The sequence below is a fragment of the Acomys russatus genome, chromosome 17 (assembly GCF_903995435.1).
Source record: "Acomys russatus chromosome 17, mAcoRus1.1, whole genome shotgun sequence".
Lineage (NCBI taxonomy): Eukaryota > Metazoa > Chordata > Mammalia > Rodentia > Muridae > Acomys > Acomys russatus.
Window position 1 is genome coordinate 7,656,226 of NC_067153.1, and position 24,558 is coordinate 7,680,783.

General features: G+C 38.8%; 1 protein-coding gene across 3 annotated transcripts in view; it reads left to right on the forward strand.

Moving 5' to 3' along the window:
• Positions 1-24,558, forward strand: part of Zfpm2 (zinc finger protein, FOG family member 2) — a 437,094-nt gene that overhangs the window by 213,154 nt on the left and 199,382 nt on the right. For all 3 annotated transcript variants that reach the window (XM_051159523.1, XM_051159524.1, XM_051159525.1), the window contains one exon: positions 10,252-10,370. In XM_051159523.1, coding sequence (XP_051015480.1) covers positions 10,252-10,370 — 119 coding nt within the window. The remainder of the gene's footprint in view (positions 1-10,251; positions 10,371-24,558) is intronic.

Consider the following 24,558-nt stretch of genomic DNA (forward strand, 5'->3'; position numbering starts at 1 on the left):
CGTTAAGGAGGGTAGATTTAGTAGCTTTAACTAGATGCATACATTTTCACATCTGAGAATCGCTTCTGCAGGAAGTGCTGTCAGCATGACTGAAACTCTTGAGAGCCATTTGGAATCTGCTGATGTCTTCTGCATTCTGAATTATTGGAAATAAGGAGTTGTGTCATTCCTTATGCCAATAGTAGCACGATACATTTAATCAAGTTTTCATTAGCTTATTTAATAAGTTAGTGGTTTTCTTGGTGTGATGCCTCATGCCTTTTTTTCTAGCACTCTGAGAGGCCGAGGCAGGAGGATTGCCATGAGTTGAGCGTAACCTGGGTTATTTAGTGAGTTTCAGGTCAGCCTAAGCTACAGAGGAAAGAAGGGCGGCGGGGGGGGGGGGAGGGAGAGGAAAAGGGAAGGAGGGAGAGAGGGAAGGAGGGACAGAGACACAGACACAGAAATACTGATCCTAAATAAATCTTCCCTCTAAAGAATACATTATGGTATAGGATTCCACTATTTGAACTTTGTGTTTCTTTCTGGAAATGTTAGGACAGTGATGTGGAAGTTTCTATTGTGAACTCCTGGTGTTCACACAATACTTGACCAGGGTTTACTTTAATTTTCTCAGTCACTTTGTCTGTGGACTGTCCAACAGGTACAAACTTTCTACTTTCCAAATCAAGTAACAGCTAATCTTATACCTGAATCCATCCTGATGGTTGCTGGTGCAAGGCTGACATCACTGCCTCACTTAACTACTTTAAGGAAAATAATAAAGTCTGAGAGAGTTAGAGAGACAGGGTTGGAATCCAGATTACACGAATTTATCACTTTGAACTTACTTTTGTTTTAACCACATGCTAATAAATATGATAGCCAAAGATCATCCTGTCTATCGTTTGCACTACCCAACACAAAGCCTTGTAGAGGTATCTGGAGTCACCATGGAACAGAGAAACCAATGACAGATAATGTAGGTGTTTACAGGGTAGAAAAGCTTTCCCTGTGGACTTTAGACATAGTGGCTGAGGGAATCAGGGAAAGTATATTGGACAATGGTAAGTGGGCTGCAAAGGATGATGGAATATTTATATATAAAAAGATGCTCATTGTCTTTAAGAAACATACTGGACAGTGAGGCCTCCAACCCACAATGAGACTATTAACATCCAAAAGTAGAATGAAGCTAGCTTTGTCCCAATTTTCTTGTAATTTTTATGTGACTTTAGAATATTTACGTGTGTGTGTGTGTCTGTGTGCGTGTGTGTGTGTGTGCATGCGTGTGTGTGTGTGTGTATGTGTGTCCAGAAGTATAAGGAAATGCCTTATAGATTGCCTTCTCAGTAAAGATTAAAAATTTGGAAGTATTGTACTTTTAATAATACAGTGCTCAAGCTTTGATAATAAATAACTTCAAGTCAGTATGATGCTTTAAGAACCAGATCTTCCCAGGACTAAGGCACTGTCATATGAAATAAGTACATATTGTGCTTTCCAGAGCTACAACACACCAATGAGAACTGAGTGGTTTTATTATGCTTTTCTACTTTCTCCTCTGTAGGACTCATTTTCCCACAATCTTTGCAAGGATTCACATGTGATATTCAAGTATCAGTCAGACTTGGGCTGAGACCTCGTAGCGTCAATCTTCTTGAACTGAATACCATCTTTAGTATTTTATGAGTTATTATTTTTTATTTCATTTCAGATATGTGTATTACTTTTTGCATTATAATTTTTCTTAATTCATTCAGATTACATCTCAATTGTGTATCCCATCCTGTGTATCCTCCCATTCCTCCATCCCACCCAGTTTTACCTTAGTCCCCTCCCCCATGAGTTATTATTTAAACCCTTTAAACTAATAATTTAGTAACATTTTCTACCAAATCAAAGTGCTCTCCAGTCAAACACTGAAATCCTTTAGTGCGAGTGAGCTTCCTTATTTCTCTGTTGCAGATGGAAAGAACTTCACAGTAACTTATTATATGCTTCGACCAGGCTAAAAGCTTTCAGATAGACTCCCCATGTCATTTACCCATCTGTCAAATCATTCTGCTATCGTCTGGTTCTGTAAGGTTGCAATCCACCGGTCACACTCCCTCTCCCAAATGGAAACTCATCCGGACCTTTTCTTCTAGGCAAAGCACATCTTATTGCAATTGATCCTTAAGGATGTTTATCCACCCAAACTTGTCAGTTTAAGTCTTTTCATCTCCATCTAAACCATGTTACCAGGTTGAAGACCTATTATATTTTGGGTCATTATAGGCTACCAGAAAAACAGTCTCCAGTAAAGCAACAAATAGGTAAACTAATGACAGCAGCCTGGGCTTTTATTTTTATTTTATTTTATTTATTTATTTTTTTTTTTTGACAGACTGCATGTTATCTAAGCAAAGAAATATGGTTGCCTGGAGCTTACGGTCATAAATCATCAATCAGGCTTTTTGGCATTCTCTTAAGTGTTGCTTAAAACGTCTTCCTTCCTTCCTTTACATCAGACAGGACCTATGGCTGATTTTTTTTTCTCCAAAGTTTCCTTTGGAGTTTATGCTCCTGGAGGAAACCAGGCTTCTGTTAGCACATCCTGACCCCCTGCATCCGCCCCCGCCTCCCCGCAGCAGCTTCTCCTGACTGATGCTCCCCACTGCTGTTTCCTGCTTTGCTTCCACAATGATTCCTTTTAAAGCCCAGGGCTCCCAAGCACAACCTCCCTCTGTTTCTCAAGATTTAGATCAGGAAATGGTATTAGAGGCCAGCCTGTGACAAGGAGTGTTGTACGGAAGGTCGGAGCAGGTTCCGGGCAGCAGGGAAGTCCACTGTGGTGGATTTCTGAGCTAAGGACTAAGGACAGTTGTCTCCTGTCTTCCATCCAGCAACTGAAAAATCTCAAAGGACAGATGCTCCTATCTTCACTCACTTTCCAAAGTTTTTCCAGAGCGAGGCACACCAGGCACTCGTTTTCAGACACCTGCCATAGCTAGTTTACCTACCCCATTTCTTGGTTGATGTGTGGGGAAAAGGTGAATGCTCTCTAGTAACTTTACATTATGATGCTTATTTTTTTAAAAAAAAACTCCTACACTTGTTAGTATAGATAAGCAGTTCGCAGCCTGTATGATGTGACTCCTGTGGGGGTCAATAGGCCCTTTTGCAGGAGTCGAATGTCAAATAACCTGCATGTCAGATATTTACATTACAATTTATAACAGTAGCAAAATTACAGGTATGAAGTAGCAACAAAAATAATGTTATGGTTGGGAGTCACCACAAAACTAGGAACTGTAATAAGGGGGTGGGGGCGCGGCCATTAGGAAGGTTGAGAACCACTGGTCTAGATCACAATGAGCAATAGTATTTCCTATGCCCATATTTTATCTCTTCTTCTTTTCAGATAGATGATGATTATAACCAGGAGGTTTCAGTGGACCTTGCCATTGAAACCTTGTTTTACAATTACTCCTCTGGGCCTTTCAGTGATACAGTAAAAATTATGTTTGTAATGCATACAACATTTCATGGCACACTTAGATAATTCACCCCCTAAACAATGATGGACATTCCTATGACTTTCTCGGAGCTTTAGACCAAGGAAATGCTTTGCTTTCTTGAGAAAGACAGTGGTTTGAGTTGCTGTAGGTTTTAGAAAATGCCAGTGTCTTTACAGAATTTTCAGTTACCAAAGGCAGCCCTTACAAGGAGATGTTTTTATTTCACTGGCACCATTTTGTTATCTTTTCCAGGGCAATTACAAGCTAATTCAGAGCTCTTTGTGATAGACTAATAGCTACTGATTGGCTTCTGCAACCTAGTACCTCTTCATGCACTTTCAGTACCATCTGCAGTGCCCCAGCATTTACCTAGGGTGAGCATTTTTCTCTATATAGACTCATCTTTGGCAAATCATTAATGGAACATCAAAAAGATCTCATCTGTTAGAGTTACATATAGCTAAGATCAAAATTATCAAATATCTCGTTTTTTTTCTTTATTCCTTTTTTCTTCTTCTTCCTCCCCTCCCCCCCCCCCGCCTTTCTTATCCACACAATAAATGTAGCTGTCAGCAGAATAAGTTCATGTGCCGGATAAGGTCACAATTTCATTTAGTGACAACTTCCAACAGTAGGAGCTACAAGGTTCGATTTATTAAAGAATCAGATGGGATAAGATCACTCCTTGGCCAGTCTGATTTATCAGAGTTTGACTGGAGTACTTGAATAGGGAATGTCGTATTTCAAGTTTATGTTCAAAACTGTAGTTTAGTGTGTATTGTGACTGTATGACCCAAAAATTGAGACAGGAAATTAGAAAAGCTGTCCTTATATGGCAGTTTGTTGCCATCACCTCACAGCCATCATTTACTGAGTCAAACAATGCTTAGGGATGCATCAATACAGTATAAAAATGGAGTTGTTTGTCTTAGAAGGAAGATGGGACATGGGGTTATTAGTGCTTGAGGAGGCCGCGTACTGGCAAGACTGTGGTTTGGCTTTGCAGATAGGCCACGGTGAAATGTTCTAACCCTCTCATGTGTCTGGCAGGCAGCTGTCAAATGGTTAAACCATAAAATAGCAAAGAGCACTGGCATACTTTGGCCACCTTGGCCGACTTTGAAAATGTCTCAGAATCTTTGAGCGCCTTTTGAACTCAGCAGGACTTCGGGGCTGTCCATGTTTGATACCATGATGTATAATGTTTTCCAACCATGAAGAAAATATAAATATGGGCTCTGAAGCTCTCGCTTTCTGCTCTAGTGAGGCCTGATAAACATTACAAACCAATTCATGTGGTCTGCTTTGAAATTTGGTTATATATTTAAAACTTTAAACCAACTCAGAGTTTATTTTCAGCAAATGAAATGGAATCTTCTATCATCTCATTTACTTGAACCCCCGTCCTTTATAAAAGCTGAGCCCAGAGTTAAGAGATGGTAAATAAAATACCATATGTGCTTATGTTACCAACTTAATGCAGGGTTCAGCTGGGAGCTGAGTCCAGCTGATTGTGGATAGCGAGGTGGAAAGGTCCACATTTTCTCTTCTTTTGTACACTACCATTTTTATAGACTTTTGTTTCTAAAGAGACATTTAAATGGATCCTTTTAAGGGACAAAATACATACTGAAAGCTCCTTCATCAAAAAAGATTTGAGGTCATTTTTGGTGACTGAAATTATTTTTTTCCACACAGGCAGTATATTTTATATAGGTATAAAACTGGGTTGATATATTTTAAAGCTGTAGGGTGTTTTGTAGTGGTTAACTGTAGCTTCTTTTTCAAGTGGAGCTATCATAAGCCTTTGAGTAATCACAGACTTTTAAAAGTATGCATTATCAAGAAGATAAGAGAAACAGCCCTCAGCACTAACAATATTATCTTTTACCAAATTGATTAGGGCAACCTAAGTGTCTTGGGTATTTTCTGTGTACCTACCCAGCATGTTAAAAAAAAAAAAAAAAGCTTCATTTTGAAAAATAGCTGCAAAACTATGAATAGGACAGAACTTAACTGCTTTATTTTCCCTGCAGCTCTTTTGCAGATGAGGTAGCATCCATGAGAGCCATAGGAGGGTGGAAGTTGTAGTGGAAAGAGAAGACACTCTAAGACAACTCTTTCTAATGTTAAAATAAACTTGAAATGTCCTACAATTGACTCCCGTTATATTATGAAAATACATACATAATTAATTTTTATAAAATTTCTATTTATAAGTAACGCACACCAAAAACCATAGTTTACCCAGAGATAGACATTTTAACAAACTCTGTGAATCAACTTGTTGATTTCGCGCTCTCTCTCTCTCTCTCTCTCTCTCTCTCTCTCTCTCTCTCTCTCTCTCTCTCTCTCTCTCTCTCTCTCTCTCTCTCTCTTTCTCCCTCTCTATACCCCGCCCCTCTCTTATTTGGTAAAAGAAATTATGACTAAGAGAGCACAGGGGAAATAACCAAAGAGACTCAAAGAAACATCATGAAGGACCATAGCTTTGTGCTTGGTCATGCAACATTACTGGGTCTGTTAAGACAAAAGCATGGTGGGAGTTCACCCGGTTACAGGAGCAGTTCCCAGAACAGGGCTAAGCCTGAGATGAGGAAGGAGGGATGATAAGGAAGCTGGTCCTCTCTGTAGGGGAGAAGAAGCACAGCAGAGCAGCAGAATTCATCACCCGTGCCGATGCTGAGGACAGCCTCGTGGAAAGACTAGGACTGAGAAGACTGTGCCTTTCAGAGGTCAAAAGAGGGAGACTGCAAGAACCCGCACAAAAGGCTGAGTAGTGATAATGGAGTTCTCGCGAGCTTATCCCAGCAGGCTTGGAGTCTGAAATGGAAGCTGGTCAGCCACTCGGTCAGAGTTGACACAAACCTCAAGTATTCTGATAAGAAAGGCAAATCTGGGAGATAGGAGGAGGAAGATAAGTGAAAATATGAGGTGATTTGGATAGAGGAGACAAAGAGAGATGTGGCCACAGACAGTGGGGCACAGGCATCCTATCACTGCGCGATAGGACACAAACATTTGGTGAAGTACTAAATATTCGTTAGGCACTTTGAATAACGACAATTTGTTATTGCAATTCTCCTTTTTTGTGTACAGCAACTGAAATTCAAAGTGTCAAGTCACTACCTCTGGCTGGCGTGATATTCCCGGTCCTTTCATCATTCGGTGCGGAACTCTTCTTAAGCCTTTCATGCCACACTAATCCCTTTCCCTCCAGAGACTCGTGAACTTCACCTCATCACCAGTCATTATTTTCATAAACTGTTTGATCCTTCTTCCATCAAATCATTACTCAACCCCTCGGCTTCTCAAAAGGCACGTAGCCAAAAGTCCTGGCTCACAAATTGAAAACCTGAATTTCATCCTTGGAATTTTCTTCTGACTCCTAACATATAAATAGCAACTCAGTCATATCATGTCATCTCTCCAGTCTACACAGACTCCATAACCTGCGCTACATTCCAGGCCCTGGTCTGTGCTGTTTGCTGCTTTGTGTTTGAACCTTATTTACTGTCTAGTGTTTAGTAGATACCAAGTCAGCATTTGTATAGTAAATGAGTGAATGAATGAATGAATGAATGAATGAATAGAAAGAATGAAGAAATGAGTGCCAGCTTAGGTATGATTTGGAGCTTTTCTTTTAGGTTTCCGGTAAAACATCCATTTTGTGACAAGCTAGTTCTAGAACTGGGAACCATGACTCAGAAGCCTGATGTTCTTTCTGTTTTCATGATATAGCTAGGGGAGAAATTAGATGAACATGGATCATCAGAGTGGGAAAACCCCTTCCTAAGTAGTTAAGGTTGGTTCTTATGTTAACAAGGACTTTTTAGGGACTATTCAGCTGGTTAATGGACAAAACTGGGCGTTTTTTTTTTTAAAGCATCTTTCTTTTAGTGAAATAATACTTTGCATAACACCTGTTGATATTTAAATTCACTAAATATTATGCTTTTAATAACATGTAAGATAAGTATACTTTCTAATCACCAACATCATATTTTTTCGTTGTTTCTTGGCACCAAATATATATTCATACCTTACGCTATGCTGTGGCTTTTTATAAACACAGTCACAAATAAATGATTCATTTTAAAGCTATTTTGGCAATAGACAAGAGTTTCCCCAAACTTCAAAATAGCCTCTTAGCAAGTAAGAAAGGAGGCTGGTGCTTGCCTGCTTGCCTATGAAGCTTGGACAGTAACTGTGCATTTTGAAATAGTTGTATTTAAGAACTCACAAAGTATTTTGGTTCTGTTTAAAGTTTTGATACATGGAGACATCTGACAATGTAGGAGGCATTTGGATATTACTTTATGATCTGGCCTAAGTTTTGAGTTCTTATTGCATTAATGACAGCCCTGATTGCTATTCCACAGGTGTAGATAAGAGTCACTGCTTGACTGAGGCTGAACCCTTTTCAAATGAAACATGTCAAAGGCACAAGGACAGGATGAAGTACTTTTTAAGGAGGGCTTCAAAGATTTCCATGATTCCTCTGGCATCACTTTAAAATGGCATGGCTTCTCAAAATTTTATAAATGTAGAAGTTTTATTTGGATATCGTCCTTTATGTACAGATCAAAGTTCTTAATTAATATTTAGGTGAAGGTGCTATTTAAATGCAAACAGTTGAAAATTTGTAGAATTTTTATTTGAGAGAAATGAGATATTTTCTGTGGAAATACAGTAATTATCATTAAAGATTTAAATAAATAGATATGCATAATTGAAAAACATTTTCTTCACTATTTAATGATATTAAAATAGATTGCAAGAAGAGCCCAAGGGTAATTGGTAATTGGTAATGCCCTTAACTTGAAGAAAGTTTGCTAGTTTTGCTCTGTCTTTAACAAATTTTCCATGGAAAGCTGCTGGTTCCAATGTATTAATCAAAATTGATACACAAGGCTTTAAAACTCATAGAAAAATCTCAGAAATTGGTCTGTTATTATGTGTGCCAAAAATATTATTACACTTCCACATTGTGATTAAGCTTCAGAGTTTAGCATGTAAGTCCTGGTGTTGTTTACCATCAAGGTATTCTTTTTATAAAACTGCTTTTGAGGTCTGGAGTTATTTTCCTCACTGCTGATCATTATTGGCTTCTGCCCCTGAGCATATTTCCCATGTATACATAGAGTGGAGACTGTCATGACAGAGGCACCAAGTTCCAGTCTGATTTTTTTTTCTTTGTTCTCTAATCCGCATGGCTGTCCATCTGTAGGGCTCTTTATTTAACAATCCCTCATTCTTAATCTACTGCTGAACAGGCTGAGAGGAAGAACCAACATGAACCAATAAACTATATTAATGACATAGTATTTTAAAATGTCTAAAACATTGAGATGCCAAGTGACACCACAGTACTTGGAGGGTAAAACCTTGATTGAATCAACCAATTATGGGATGAGAATTCCTGTTTACCTTAAACCATGTCCAAGCCTTGGGCTTCATTTAAAGGGTTTTCCCCTCCATTTATTTATTTAATCACTTTACATCCTGATCCAAGCCCACCCCCTCCCTCCTCTCCTTCCGTGCCCCCTTCTCCTTCCTCCCAGAGAAGGAAAGCCCCTAATTGGTAGCTATCCACTCTGGTATCTCAAGTCACTGCAGGACTAAGCACATCCTTTCCCACCAGGGAGTGAGTAGGCCGCCCAGGTAGGAGAACATGACCCAGCATCAGAGAGCAGAGTCAGAGAAAGCCCCTACTTCTATTGTTAGGGGACACACATGATGACCAAGCTACACATTTGCTACATATGCGTGGGGGTCTAGGTTTGTCCATTCATGCTCTTCCATTGGTGGTTCCATATCTTTGAGGCCCCATGGGCCCAAGTGGGTTTACTCTGTAGTTCTTCTTGTGGTGTCCTTGACTCCTCCATCTCTCTCAATCCTTCCTCCCACGTCCTCCACAACACTCCCTGAGCTCTGCCCATTGAATGGCCTGGGGTCTCTGCATCTGTCTCCACCAGCTATCTTATGAAACCTCTCAGGAGGCAATTGTAATAGACTCCTGTCTGCAAGCATAGCAGAGTAGTTTTTCCTCATTTATTTATTGATTATTTAGTAACTTAACAATTAACCAAGCATTCAATTAATGCCTAATCCATGTAATGTGTTGTGTGTGTGTGTGTGTGTGTGTGTGTATGTGTGTGAAAGAGAGAGGGGGGGGGAGAGAGAGAGAGAGAGAGAGAGAGAGAGAGAGAGAGAGAGAGAGAGAGAGAGAGAGAGAGAGAGAGAGAGACAGACAGACAGACAGGCAGACAGGCAGACAGACAGAAGGGGAGAATTACCAAAACAATTTTTATTGAGAAAATGAAGCACCATTCCTTATTGCATATGTACTCACTTTATCCATTGAAAATATTGGTAATTCCGAAAGATTGTCAACTGATGTTAGAAACTATTCAGATAATTTCTTCAGAAAATTTGAGTAGATACTGCAAGAATTTTACCCACTATTTATTTTCCAAAGTCTTCTTTCTGTTTTGGCATTACCTTAATGTTTTTTGAAGAAATGTTGCTTTTAAAGGATGACTTCAGTGGATAATGAATGTGGGATGTGCAGAAAAGAAGCTGGATTGATTTGAATATGGTTCTGAGACGAACATTTTCTCTTTAAAGAATGGCGAGGTCAGTTGTTTTGCAAGGATGTGTAATTGATTTTCTTTATAGGGATGTGTAGAGCAAGGGCAAAACAGGTGTTATTGTTAGTAAGTGTGTGTAAGGGTACTGATCGCCCGTGTTCTCACGTCTGTTGCAGGAGAGTTGGAAGTGATTCAGAGGGACGGGGAAAGGAGAATCCAGAGTCGGCAGCAGCTTCCGGTGGGGACGACCTGGGGCCCTTTTGCCGGGAGGATGGACCTCAATAATAACTCCTTGGTATGTGGACCTTCTCAGATGTTGGACTACTCTTCCAGGCTTTATCTCTTCTAGTTCCCAGTTAAATTTCAGGGAAGAAAGCTTGGGGTTTTGTTGACTACATATATGGATTTAAAAAAACATTTTCCAATGGTTTATCTCTGGTTAATATATGGATGATCCCAAAGGAAACAACTTACTCGTGTCAAATGGTTGACTAGTGAGGTAACTTAGGGCAGTGCTGTATCTGCTTAGGCACACTCAGTTCACATTAATACTATCAACGATCACCTTCATTTTTCAGATGACACATATTAAACACCATACATATAGGTGTACATAAAGAATAAGAAATAGACAGCTTTGCTATCCTTCCATAATACTGCCTGTAGCTGTAAGGGCAAGGATAAATCATGAACATTACAAGTTGGGCTAACATTTTTATAAAAGTTCTGAGGCTAGAAAAGTCACCTGCTTGTGGTAACTGTTTTCTCAAACCACTGCAAAATACGAAAAGCGGAAGGTAAGCTGCCGATCTCCCTTCTCGCCTCGATGTTGCTTTTGTTCCCTAGCACTGCTTAACAGACATCTGGGAGTTAAAATATTGTTCCCTTTTAAAACTCACACAACCACCACAACCTTCTATTATTTCTCAGACATTCTGTCAATAGTTTCTGCACTGAAGTGACAACAGTAGGTCATTGATGAACTAATGAAGTTTTTCCCACGTGTTATATCAAAATGATATCTAGATGATCTTTATATTATTGCCTCTACACACACACACACACACACACACACACACACACACACACACACACACACATATACACAAACAGTTTGGTAGTTTCATGGCATTTTTGCCTTCTGTTAAATTGTGATGTATGAATAATAAACTTAATTGTGAAAGTTTAACTGCTCACTGCATCCTATTGTGGCTTTAACACTCCTCTACCATTCCAAAACTATTTGATGCCATATTTAATATTTTTAAATAATTCCATTTATATTTGAAGTATCCAATGTTTTTGGTACTTTGTGTGAGGCATATGGGTTTTCTGTGATTCCGGATCAGCTGTGGCTAATAATAAATCACTTACTACATCAGTTTATTCATTTTAGAGTTTAAATATCCAATTATATCGTCTATTAGGAGGCGACACCTTTTTGTTATAAAATTTAGATATTTTACTACAGTATACTTTAAAAATATTTTTCCAGAACGTAACAGGACTTTATGTAACTAAATATAACCATGCTGGTCATTGCTTAGAGACTTCTAAGATATAATGAATGCTTGTTTACTTTTAGAAAAAGAGTACATAAATTTGAGGGTCTACTAGTTCATTCACCCTTCCTAGCATATCAGTAAATGTGCTGAATCTCAATTTTTGGCTTCATAGATGAGGAGACAAAAGCTCTGGCTATGGATTCCAGGATCCTCTGAACTAACACATAGAATTAGCACTCTCAGGTTTCAGAAGTCCATGGCACCTTGTGGGTTTCCTTTCTGGTTTGTGGCATTATGCCCCTCAGTAAAGCGTCATACACTTATTTGAACACTTCCCATGCTGCCTCTACAGTGGAATTTTGATATGATGTTTTAGCATGATAAAGAGTTCTACATAGATAAATTCATAAAAGAGAAGAAAAACATCAATAGTAATAGTAATTTGCTGATTTGGTTTGATTGCTTCACCTTGGACAAAGTGTTAGTTATGGTATTTAGACTACTTAACAGTTTGTAATTAGCCAAATATTTATGCAATTTCATTGCATCTTCAGAATTTGGACAGCGCATCAATTTTTTTTTTTATAGCATAGAGACAAATATTCCTTATAAAAAATATATAGCGACTTGCTCTTCCTTATACAACTTTGAATCGGATTTGAATGAGAACAATTCTTTGCAGTTGCTTGTTTGCCAGGCATGTGAGCGTGCTCTACCCAGGCTCATGCTGTTGGCTCAGGAGATCCGGCACACTAATTAATCCAACACAGTAATTAATTGAGTCACCATGCCAGATGTCAAATCCTTTTTATATCTTTCAAGTCTCCATCTTGAAGTACATTAATAATATTCCACCTTCTGTGGGGAGCCTTTGCAAACCAGGCATTTGTATGTGCATAGGATGTTCCAAGAAACATACTGCTCTGTATAGAAAAAAAAAAAATCACATACAAAAACTGTTTGGACAAGAAGTTATTCCTGGAATAATATAAAGCACGGAATGTATAAATAGATTTTTTTTCTTATCAGTAGCTTTTTATCTTGGTAGATACTTCATGTTGTAAAGCTTTGATAATAGCAGCAGCAGCATGGTAAATGCATGTATTGGCCCAGGTATACTTTATATGAGAGAAAACAATACTTATCTCTATAACAAAGTATTGCTGAGAAGAAGATGGACACTTTGGGGAGTTAGATAATTAGCTCCCAAGCAATTATTTGATATTACAACGCATGTTGCAATCTCAGAAATGTTGTCTATGATGTAAGAATAATAACACTTGGCTTATAAGATTTTGTGAGACAAAATGAGGGCGCATAAATGAATTATCGCCAGATATTAGCTCCTGTTACTGAACTGTCATCTATACAAACAGATCTGTTGCGATGCAGCACATTAGAAGTGCCACAGACCCTCCCCAGATTAAACATGTAACACTGTTGACTTCAGTCTTTAGAAACATTACATGTCTTACATGTAGCTCTTGGCCAAGTGATTATGATTTGTCATAAAAACAGAACCAACGGGATGCGTCTGAACATAAGAGATTTATTCTAAGGATTTGGGCCAGGCAAGAAAGGGACTTTCTAAGTACAGAATTGCTATTGTGGGTTGGTAAACAGAGATCCACAGGAGTCCGTGGTAGAGCTGAAGTCCAAAGGCAACAGTTTTCTTGTGCCTTAATATACTTGTTATATTTAGACTGTCAATTTATTGAATGGAGTCTACTTGTGTAATGGAGTATTGTTTGCTTTGTCCAAAGTTCATTAATTTAAACATTAGTTCTGGTTACAAACATCCTCTGAACTAACACATAGAATTAACAGTCTCAGGTTTCGGAAGTCCATGGCGTCTTGTGGGTTTCCTTTCTGGTTTGTGGCATTATGCCCCTCAGTAAAGCGTCATATAGTTATTTGAACACTTCCAATTTGACCTTGCACAATAACATAAAATGCTGTTCTAGTTCTTTATATTGGTGCTTTTGAAAGTCTCATGGCTTCATTGATTGAGAATGTAAATGAGGAGCGGCAGAGTAGTCTCTTACATCTCTTCAAATTCTGACCAGCATCTGCCTTGAAAAGGGAAAGTTTAGATATGAATGTATTTTGTCTGTGATGATTTTTTTAATATCCTTCCAAGTACAAAGGTCTTTGTGATAAGCTAAATCTCCCATCAGTATTAGTAATCAGATCCAATGTACTAATATCATCAAAGACCAATAATTGTATAAAAAGTTGAGTGTCTAAATTTTAAGTGGCATTTGCACTGTCTAGCTAGTGAATGCATCCATGGTTTGTAGCTAACTATGTGAGTGGAGTCAGCTAACCTCTGGAATGATTCTATGTATATCATTAATTAAGTAGAACATATATACAGAGTCCCATATTGCCATATAGCATTAAGCTCACTGTTATGTGATAAATTAAAAAATGAAAATTGATAGGGAAATCCCATTTCCCTCTGTTCAATCAGAATTGAAAATTGTTTGATTTTCATTTGTGACATTAAATTCTTCAAACAGGCAATGCATATTTTAAGGGTCCGTGCTATTGACCTAATAATAAAACAATGCTTACATTAAATTTCATAAATGCTTCAGAATAGTCATTATCATAGAAATTTGGTGGAGGAATGAATTAGCAATTCTTGATCCACACCATTATGACCCCATTTAACAGATGCCTCCATTTCTTCTCTTCTAGTTCTATGTCTTTGCTGACGTTGATTTTGATCCCATTCTTTGCTAGAGTTTTCTAATTTTATTCCATCATATTCTGTTACAAATGCATTCATACCTGTATCTCTCAAGCATTCGTTGCTGTAATCAAAGTGGCCTGGTGGAAGCACATGTAGTTTGTTGTTTGTTTTGTTTTTCTGTTTGTTTGTTTTCTACCTGTGAATATTTTGCAGCCCCAGGAACAAGTCTCATTCTGGCCAGGCAAATGGGAAGTCTTAGTGATTTCATGTTCTGAATGAAAGTTTTCAATGGGTAATAAATACAAGTTAACTGGTAAATCCCAAGCTTTTCATTTCTCTATAGAATTTGAGCTCTTCTAAAATTTGTCAATGAGATTGGTCTTCAATCGGTTTAACAGTGCGTCTCTTATGAGCCTATTTTCTCATCTTGCCTAACTTTACACATTCCTGCTGGAGTTTTCCTGTGGTAACTTCCTCCACTAAGCTAATTAAACTCGAGCCACTCTCAGAGTAAGCTTTTGGAAAATTTTCACACAGACACCCTTTAAGATAAAGTGAGAGACGATGGAGATTCATCTCAGAGGTTAAGAGCATACAAAGGACCTGGGTTTAGTTCCTAGCACCAACACGGTGGCTGACAACAGTGTGAAACTCCAGTCCCAAGAGGTCCAACACCCTCTTCTGACCTCTGTAGGAACCAGGCACCATATGGTACATGGGCATATATGCATGCAAAACACTGGTATACATAAATAATAAAACCAATAAATTTAAAAGGAGGTACAGTAATGAACTAAGTTTGAAAGCAGTATTCAAATGAATATTTTGACTCTAGGATACAGACATTTATCGTTTATCATTCCATTTGGACCTCTGCCATTGGTACATAATAGGCATGCCATAAATGGTTTTTTAAAAAAATCAAAACCCATTTCCATGGAATAAGCTTACCAGGGACATCCTCAGTGATAGCCACCTGTGCCCTCCCAGCTTCTCCATGCCAAATGATAGAACAGATAATTCCACTGTAACAAGACTTCCTGTTGTGTCTCAGGCTTTTTTTTTTTTTTAACTGATGTTGACATTGTGAATGATCTCTTTCTTTTTAATAGTCATTGTCATCAGATCTCAGTATTACTCTACTTTGCTGCTTCTCTCGGAGCCCTGGCTCTTTTTGATTTAACTGTGCGTGTTTCCCCCAAACACTTCAGGCCTTTCTTCTCTTCTCCCTCTGTTCCCAATGTGCCTCGGGGAGCTTATCCACTTGTAAAGCTTCAGATATTAATTTACAAATGACATTTAAACAAAACTCTCTAACCTTGGGTTTTTTTTTGTTTTGTTTTTGTTTTTTGTTTTTTTTTTTTTTGCTCTTTCTCTAGTATAGCGTATTTCTACCACTTCATCTGTCTTCCCTACTAGCCTTCCCCACTAAATTCCTCCAGTGCAGTAGTCAGGAGGAGAGTTTACTACTGTATTTGGTTTTCTTGCTTTTCTCCTTAGCTTTCAATCTTCAGTCACTTGCGTCCTCAGCTTTGCTCCCTGTTTCGTGCCTCTGCAAAGGACATTCTCTCATCTTTCCTGCAATGTTCCCTTTCCCTTCACTTCTCAAATGCTTGTTCACATGTAACAGGCCAAATCCATCTTTTTTTTTCCCCCTCTGGAACTACATTTCTTCTCCTTTCTCTTTGGAGCCAGTCATCCATTTCACTCTTCCTTCCACATCTCCGTTCCTGTCTTCCTGATCCCACGGCACTGCTTTAGCTGGTACCTCCATCGATTATCACAAAATTCCTTCATTGATCTTTCTGCCCTCTGTCTTTCTCATCTTTTTAAATCTAGATCACAGTGTGTCCTAAATCACAGTAGCCCATACGTAGGGCTAGTGCTTCGAATCCTAAACTGCATAAAAGAAACCAAATTGGCAAAGCCTAAGTGGGCCTCTGTAGTTTCTACCTTTGCAACTTGTACCGATGATCTAAGCGGAGATGCCCTTCCCTGTGAAGTGCCCCAGGGTCCAGCCGGGTCCAGCCTTGGTGGATACTGCTGCCTTCTGTACCTATGACCTTGACTGTCCTTTCTTGGCATCCTTGGGACCTTTTCTTTCATCTTCTATCTCCTTTCACTGCAGTAATTCTACTGCTCTGTTTGAGATTGCTGCTGAGGTAACCGTTCTCCCACCCAAAGTCTCCATTCTGGAGTAGATAACCTCTTCTGAGGATTTCCACTTTGCTCCCTCTTTGCTAGGATTAGGGCCCTTTCCACATTGTTTATTTGCCCTATCACTGAGCTCCAAGCTCCTTATCTAGTGTTTATTGCTATATCCCCGCAGCGCCAATGGCTAGCTTATAGTAAGGGGGAGGGGGCTTTAAATAAGTCATCTCTTTTCCATTAGAAGCAGGGAATTGAGACTCCCTCTCTCCTTATTCAGGATTGCCACACCCATTTCAAACTGTACTTCCATTTCTACATCTGCTGTTGCTGTGCCTCACTTGCCCAATTTAGCAGCCATTGCCAACCTGAACTCACTCTTTTTTCTCCGTTTTATTTGTTTATATACTTTTTTTAAAAAAAAGTTTAAGCTCATTTCAGGGAACATTTCAGTAGAGCAAGGTAACTACATCTATTTCTTAGGTTCGCACACACTAGGGAGATATGCTCCTGGTGGTTTCTTGATAGATGTAGATGAACTTTAGCCATAGAGATGGGAAGGAGGAGCTGCTGTACCACTTAGGCAATTAAGGTTTATTGACAACAGAATCAGGCTTATCCCTCCACCATGACGTGGGTGCAGGCCAAGAAGGTGTTCTGCTCCACCATCCTCTCTGTGAAGTCACATCCAGCCTCTCACTTTCCAGTGACAAACCATCTGGGAAATTCCATCTGTCTCTGCTTGGAAACTGAGGTGGCAGTCTCCCACTGTGAGCAATTTTCTATTAACTTCTTGGATAAGATCAGTCAGATTTATACCGAATTGATGGGAACCATAAGAGCAGGGTTGTTCCAAGAGAAGACAAATGTACTGATTCCTCTAATTGGGCTTGAGCCAGTTTCATTCAAGGATGCCCTTAGGTCCTATTAGTGCACTGACTTGTGACCTTTTTAATTGTACCCTGTTCCTCTTGGGAAGCATTGGGGGAAATACATTATTGATGGAGGTTGTAGGTTTGTCTCTTAGGGAGGGCAAGATCCTGGCTTCTCTCACACTGTATCTGCTATTCGGAGAATAATGGGAAATGAGTGGACAGGGAGGCTGCCCTGTCGAAAGGAGGACGGAGGCTTGGAAGGGCCCAGAAGGTAAGGATGTTGTATGAAACGTGAGCCTTAGAGTAAGAAACTAAAGCATTAAAGAATTACTTTAGAGTCCCATAGAGAGCTAGATTAATCACCTACACGTTAATCTGAAGGGACTAGTTATGTTGTGACAAGGGCAGAATTATAATGCTGACAACAGATGGAATTCGATTGTCTTCTGAGGCAGTAATGTCACACTGGAAGCATAAATTGTTCCTTTTCTGATAATTATTACCTTCCTCCAAAATAGTGTGTAGTTTTTACCTTTATGTGTTTACCTTTATCTTCTTCTGGCATAATTTTCTTCTGATGATAATCTTTCCAAGTTCTGTAATTTCTGACTTAAAATTCTGAAATATGGAAATACATTGACACAATTCTTTGTCATTTATCCACAGTGTGTGGTTTCACACACACGTGCAAACATACACGCACACATACACGTACGTATGCATGCACACACGCCTGCCCATTGTCTCATATAGTTCAGGCAAAACTCAAACTCATTATGTGGCCTAATTAGCTTTTAAATTCTGCTTTTACATTCTTCCTGCCTCGGCTTCCCAAATGTTGGGGTTATAAGTATGGACTAAGACACTTGGCTTCATAATCTGAAATTTAAACAGTTCTTTCTACTTAAGCTACCTATTTATATATACTTATAAAAATTACTTTTTCTTCTTCATTTAAAATTATATGTAGTTTTCTAGAACCCAAGAAGAATTGGTATTGAAGATGCTCTCCTAGGCTTATTGAGATACATGTAGGTGTCATGCTGTTGAGATTATTAATATTTCAAAGATGAGCTGATCACATCGTGATAATGTAATCAAAGTGGCTTCACTGGGAACAGATGTTCGAAGTTGAGGTTTACGACGAGTGCTACCTCCTAGAGGTCTGAGGCGTGAGGGATGAAGGCTGGCCATTGATTAACACTGGGCACTGTCATGTGTGCTGGCCTTTGGCTTCATGCATTGAGGCTACATGTATGAATTTTCTTATTATAGAGCACACTGGTACTGTCCTGTCTCAGTTTGCCAAGTGAAGTCATTCTGAAGGCCTGGATTATGAGGAGGCAGATATATAAAGTCCTGACCGCCTAGAGAAAGGATTTCTTCCTTGAGCTGTTGAGGCAGTGGTTTGCAAAGGGCAGTCTATTGTCTTCATGACATTAAATTACAGAATGTAAATTATTATTTTGTTTTTTTAAAAAACCCTGGATTTTGAAGCAGAGAGTAAAAATGACATGTTGTGAAGGGTGTTTGTATGCAAAGTTGGATAAAGCTGTGTCCTTTATGTCACTAGAATGCTTTTTGTAGGCTTTTCTACTTGATGTTTTGAAAGGATTTGCATTTTACATACTTTAGAACATTTAGTTCAGCTTTGAGCACGTCCCTGTCATCCTCACGGTGATGATAGATACCCCTGTGAGTCGCGCGAGTTCAGCTGCAGTCTTAACTTAGCATAATATAGTCAGCGATTGGAAGATGGTACCTGTGGGGAAGTAGACTGAAGAGCATTCTGTGGTCCTTCAGTCTGTTTTTAAAACTGAAATCATTACAGAATAATTCCCTCTGTAACACAATGGACTCTGCTTTTAATCTAACTGATCACTAGGCAGTCTCAAGGTGGCCTGAGCCAGGTGTTACAGTTTAGCTGTATCTGTTTGTTGGCATGGACCACTTTTGTTACCATATGAAGCTTATCTGACAGAGATGAGTTTGTGACTCTGTCCACACCACTCCTACAAAGCACTGTGCTAATGATGCAGGATGTTCTAGAGGCAAAAATGTTCTGCACACTTATAACAATATTAAAAACAACATAGGTTTATATCAAGAACTTTTAGAAAATTGTAAACAAAAATAATCGATAAATTCTGATTTGGAGGTTAACATTTCGCTTTTAAAAATTCATATGTGCTTATGTCTTTTATATTACAATTTATTTCTTGTGTGCACGTGTGAACAATGGAAGTGCTTGTGAGGAGATATGAGCACACCTTTTGGGAGTCCGTCGTCTCTTTTAATCATGTGGTATGATCTCAGGTCACCAGTCTCTGCTGTGAGGGCCTTTACCTGCTGAGTCATCTCACCGGCCCTGATTTTTAAGTTAAGTGCTAAATTTAAAGACATCTCATCATTTTTCTAAATTTTGCTCCTTAGGTCTAGCCACCCTGAAGGAAAATGAGTTAAGCAAGGGCTTGCAACTGAAAAGGAGGCATCTCTGGACATCTCAGAGGCCTTCTGCTATGGAAGGCAATTTGCATAAGTGGTTACTTGACCTCTGTCTAGAAAATCAGTTTCAAATAAGAGGAGCAGTAGGAGAAATCACCAAAGAAAATTCAATTAATATGAACAGTAGAAAAGAGACTATGTCTTATAAGTATCATAACCAAAATCAGACATTCATTAGTTAAAGACACTTTTGAAAATGGGAAATGTTTTGTTCTTATTTGTATAGGGAAATATGATATTCCCATGGGAGGTGATCAGCGGCTCCTTTATTTAGATACTAATTCTGCAAGTAGAAAAAAAAAATGGAGTTAAAATGCAGGAGCCAGGGAGATGGCTCTGTATTGCAGAACCCTAGCTGCTCTTTCAGAGGGTCCAAGTTCAGTTTCCTGCACCAAGAGGGGCCGCTCACAACTATCTGTGACTCCAGTTCTACATAACTCAACATCCTCTTAAGAAGGATGATTTGCACAAAAAAAATTTATTGGAATTAGAAACTCAAAGCAGTCTTATTCATCATAACTTCTTTGGTCATCTTGAGAAACATATACCAACATACCGTGTAGATCAAATGTTTGACAGAACATATGAGGAAAAGCGCATGATGAGGTCAGAAGCATCTGATTCTAGTCTTACCTGTTATTCCTCACAGTTGCTGTTTTCTCTTGTGTGTGATCACACATCCTGTCACTTCTCTCATTTATGAAATAGAGCTATTATACCATGCTAACACCATACAGTTGCCTTCAAATGGCATAAAATTATATGCATCGAGTCACTTTGAAAACTATACAGCGTGTGATGGGGTGTGAACCTGCATTATTTTTTATTATAGCTGTTAGCTGTGAACAGGAGGTTGATTCTTCATCCCTTTAAGTGTTCAGCAAGTACAGACACCCTTTTGCTCTTCTATCCTCTGTCTGAATGTACATAGGCAGCAGCTTCCGTTCTCGCCCTAGGAACGCATCTCTCTGGGTGGGTACTCACATTAATTTGTACACACGTGGTCATCAGAGTTATTGATTAGCTACTGTGAATCTTCTGAGGCTCTCAGAATACAACATCAAAAAGGAAAAACTATGAATTTAGAGCATTTAAGCACCTAAGCAGACAATATAAAATCAGAGGATAAAAACACGTAATTTTAGGAGAAAGACTGAACAGTCGAGGTCCTTTATGAATTATCCTGACTGTGTTGTGTTTTCTTTTAGCGGGAAGTTGTGCTTTAGAAAGCATTTCCCAAGTGTGTGACCAGGGATATCTAACAATTGGGGGGAAAAAGCAGTTTAACTTCTGTGTCTTATTACTGAGGCAGGTTTGTATTTTAAAAACGTTAACTCAAAATTTTCATTATTTTAGAGTTCAGTATAGAAAAAAAATCAAATATTGCTATCACGGTTCAGACAGAAGCACACGATAAAATGAAAAGAAATGGTAAAGAGATCAAAGGAACAGAAGTATTTTACAGGTTGATTAGGGAGTCAAACAGCCTTGGTTCATCAGTCCTCAGTACGGAGGCACACAGGCAGCATACTGTGCACAGGCATCCTCCTATGTTTATTCTCTAAGCCTCTCTGTCTGTCTCTGTCTCTCTCTTTGTCTATACCCATCCATCTATATATCGTCTGTCTGTCTATCTATCTATCTATCTATCTATCTATCTATCTATCTATCTATCATCTTTCTATCTCTACCGTGTGTGTGTGTGTGTGTGTGTGTGTGTGTGTGTGTGTGTTTGTCATTTTGCCTAGGTTAACTAATCAAGTCTCTAGGACTCCAATTTGAATCCCAGGTGTGCCATTGGCACACTTCTCCAGAAACTGTTACTACTCAGGCACATGTAGAGTATCTATCCATGTTAAAAAAAAATAAAAGCTCTGTGATATCCACGTGCACAGCTAACATGGTTACCATAACATTACAGAATTAATTTTCTTCAGGTAGAGCTACGGTGACAAAATTGTAGTCATGTTTGCATTCTGAGAAAGTTCAGACATGGCAAAGAAATTTGGTCCTTCTTTTGTGAACATCTCAACAAAGGAATCTGGGTGGCTTTATGTGTACTGTGTTCCTTTGGAACTTAAAAAAGAAAAAACAACCATTGACACCCACTCCAGGAAAGAGACATTTAGTGGCCCATCTGTTGATACTCCAGGAAAAGGGGCTAAGAAGGGCAAGCACAGGACGGAAGTCAAGCAGTGGTCCTTACTATTACTTCATTAATCACAGGGAGGCAGTCTGAAAAATGTTTCTAGTTGGTTGCAGCCATCTATTTTTTGGCGTTAATCTGTGCCCCGTGGCAGGGTTTTGTGAGAGGAAACAATGAGCTGTTCCGTGCGCCCCCCCTTCCTCCCAATTGTTGTAGCCCCTGTCAGAAGGCTCTGAGTATGATTCAGGTCTGTATCAGTGCGATAAGGAAAAAGAGGATTCTGGAAGGCTTTAGAGAGACTCTGCACGGGTAGAGTGGGCTGTTTTGGACTAGACAAACCATGGAATACAGCAGAGGCCTTTCATGGGATACCAAGTGTTCCGAGCCAAACCTTCTGCTTCTTCTTGATGCTTTTATAATAAAATATTTTGATGGCAAAAATTATGTGACTGTCAGAGGGGCCAAGGTTCAAGGTGCTGTTTTAAGTCATTTGCTCCATAATCTTTGATTAGTTAATCTAGGCCAAATGACAAAAATAGCGTGTTCTCTCTCTCTCTCTCTCTCTCTCTCTCTCTCTCTCTCTCTCTCTCTCTCTCTCTCTCTCTCTCTGTCTCTCTCCTTTCAGGGACACATGAGGTCACTTTTAATCTGCTAAAAGAATTTTCAGCCATTGCCATTATGGAATCTCTATGGGTGACCAGTGTGTTTTATGTACTGTAGGTTCTCATTTTATAGCTAAATGAAATATGAAGCTATCATTTATAATGCTGGTTCCATTTTGGCAGGCTTTTGGACACCCATATGGTTCAGTTAATCTTTTTTGGAGCCTAAATGTACCTTTGTTATTTATTGGGATTTTTGAAAGGGGACAAATGTAGATTTTTTTTTTTCGCTGTGGATTTAAAAAGTACACATTGAATGTTTCAAAAACAATTCATACAGCCTGGAGAATTCCAATGAGCTTTAGAGGGAGTGCGGCTGTTTTCTGGCCAGCTAAAAGGAAACCACTCCTAAAAATGAAGGGGAAAATAATCATAAAATGCTCAAGAATCGTAGAAGCAGTATTTTATGGACCGTAATAACAGTATTTATAGGAGAAATTGATGAGAATTGATATTGAGCTAAGATGCTCTTATCTGTGAGCATCATCAGGCGTATAGATACTGGGATTATTATCTTCCATTGATCCTGTCACTTGTCTCATTTATGAGTGCAAGTAAAGATGCAAAATGAGTAAAACCAAAATGGTCACCAAGTGGAGAAGCCGTGTAAGGCTCTGAACATTCCAGTGTTCATTGGGGACGCTCAACTGCCTAGGAGTGAAAAACACTAAATCCCCTGCTGAGACGGCAAGAGACAGCCACACCCTCTGCAACTCAAGTGCCCTTCATTGATGACCTCAACTTACATTAAATCAGACTCTTGTTGGTTTCAATACCATCTGTCCATAAAAGAAAGAAAGAAAGAAAGAAAGAAAGAAAGAAAGAAAGAAAGAAAGAAAGAAAGGCAGAAGTAAAGACAAACTCACTGCTGTCTTTCCAAAGCCCACCTATCTCTCCCTTTGAATGTTCTCAATGGATAGATCTATATGACCAATAATGTTCACCCTGTGCATTCTTTATATAGTCACTTAGGTTTCCTTCAACTCACTTATTGAGGGCTGATGAAAATGTTAGCTAAACCTTCACCACTGGTTATACAAGGGTCTAGATTTTAAAAAATGAGAGAGAGAGATGAATCTGATTATACTGACACTGATGACCTAGATGCCGCTCCACCCACCCCCCCCCCCCCAGCTCCACATACATTATTCTGTGCACCTGCACAGTGGTATGCTATTTTTGTCTTCTTTGCAGTGAAATCTTAGGTGAGTGAAACTATTAAGTGATTTTTAAAATAATTATTATTGTACTCATTCCTTGCTGTATGGACCAGAAGTTAAATGAATAAAATCTATTCTTTTTTCTATGTTAGATAATTGTGATAAGATTCATAAAGGGAAGCTTGACTTGGTATTTATTATGTCCTGTAAGTCAGGAACTCTGTTAAAATGTAAGGGCACAGAGGTCTGAATTCTCATCAAATGGAATTATATCTTCTATGCTTATTAAAAATATCAGAATTCTATCCACCACTTTTGTCTATTGCTTTAAAGAAACCAGGAGGATGGAAGCATGCACACACATACATAATGAATATGTTTAAGGCAGAATGTAAAATAAAAATAAATTAGTAATTCTATTTTATTGTTCCTATTATTTCTTAAATAAAACAGTTTTACAAAGTAAAAGAAAAGCCCCAATTATTGAAAGATATACAAACTCTTTAATATTTTTCTGCCACAAGTTAAACAACATAATAAACAACAATATTTCTAACATATTTTCTGGTGTTTGGATTATTATAGGTCACAGCCAAAGAAAATGTTGCTAAGTTATCATACAAAATAGTGTATGTGCACTAAACTGTAAGTTTAGACAAATGTAGAGGAATTAGACACATAAGATATTGGACAAAAAGGTGTTTGGGGGGCTGGAGAGACAGCTTAGTTGTTAAGGAATCTTACTTCCCAATGACCACCCACATTGGGCATCTGTGCAATATCT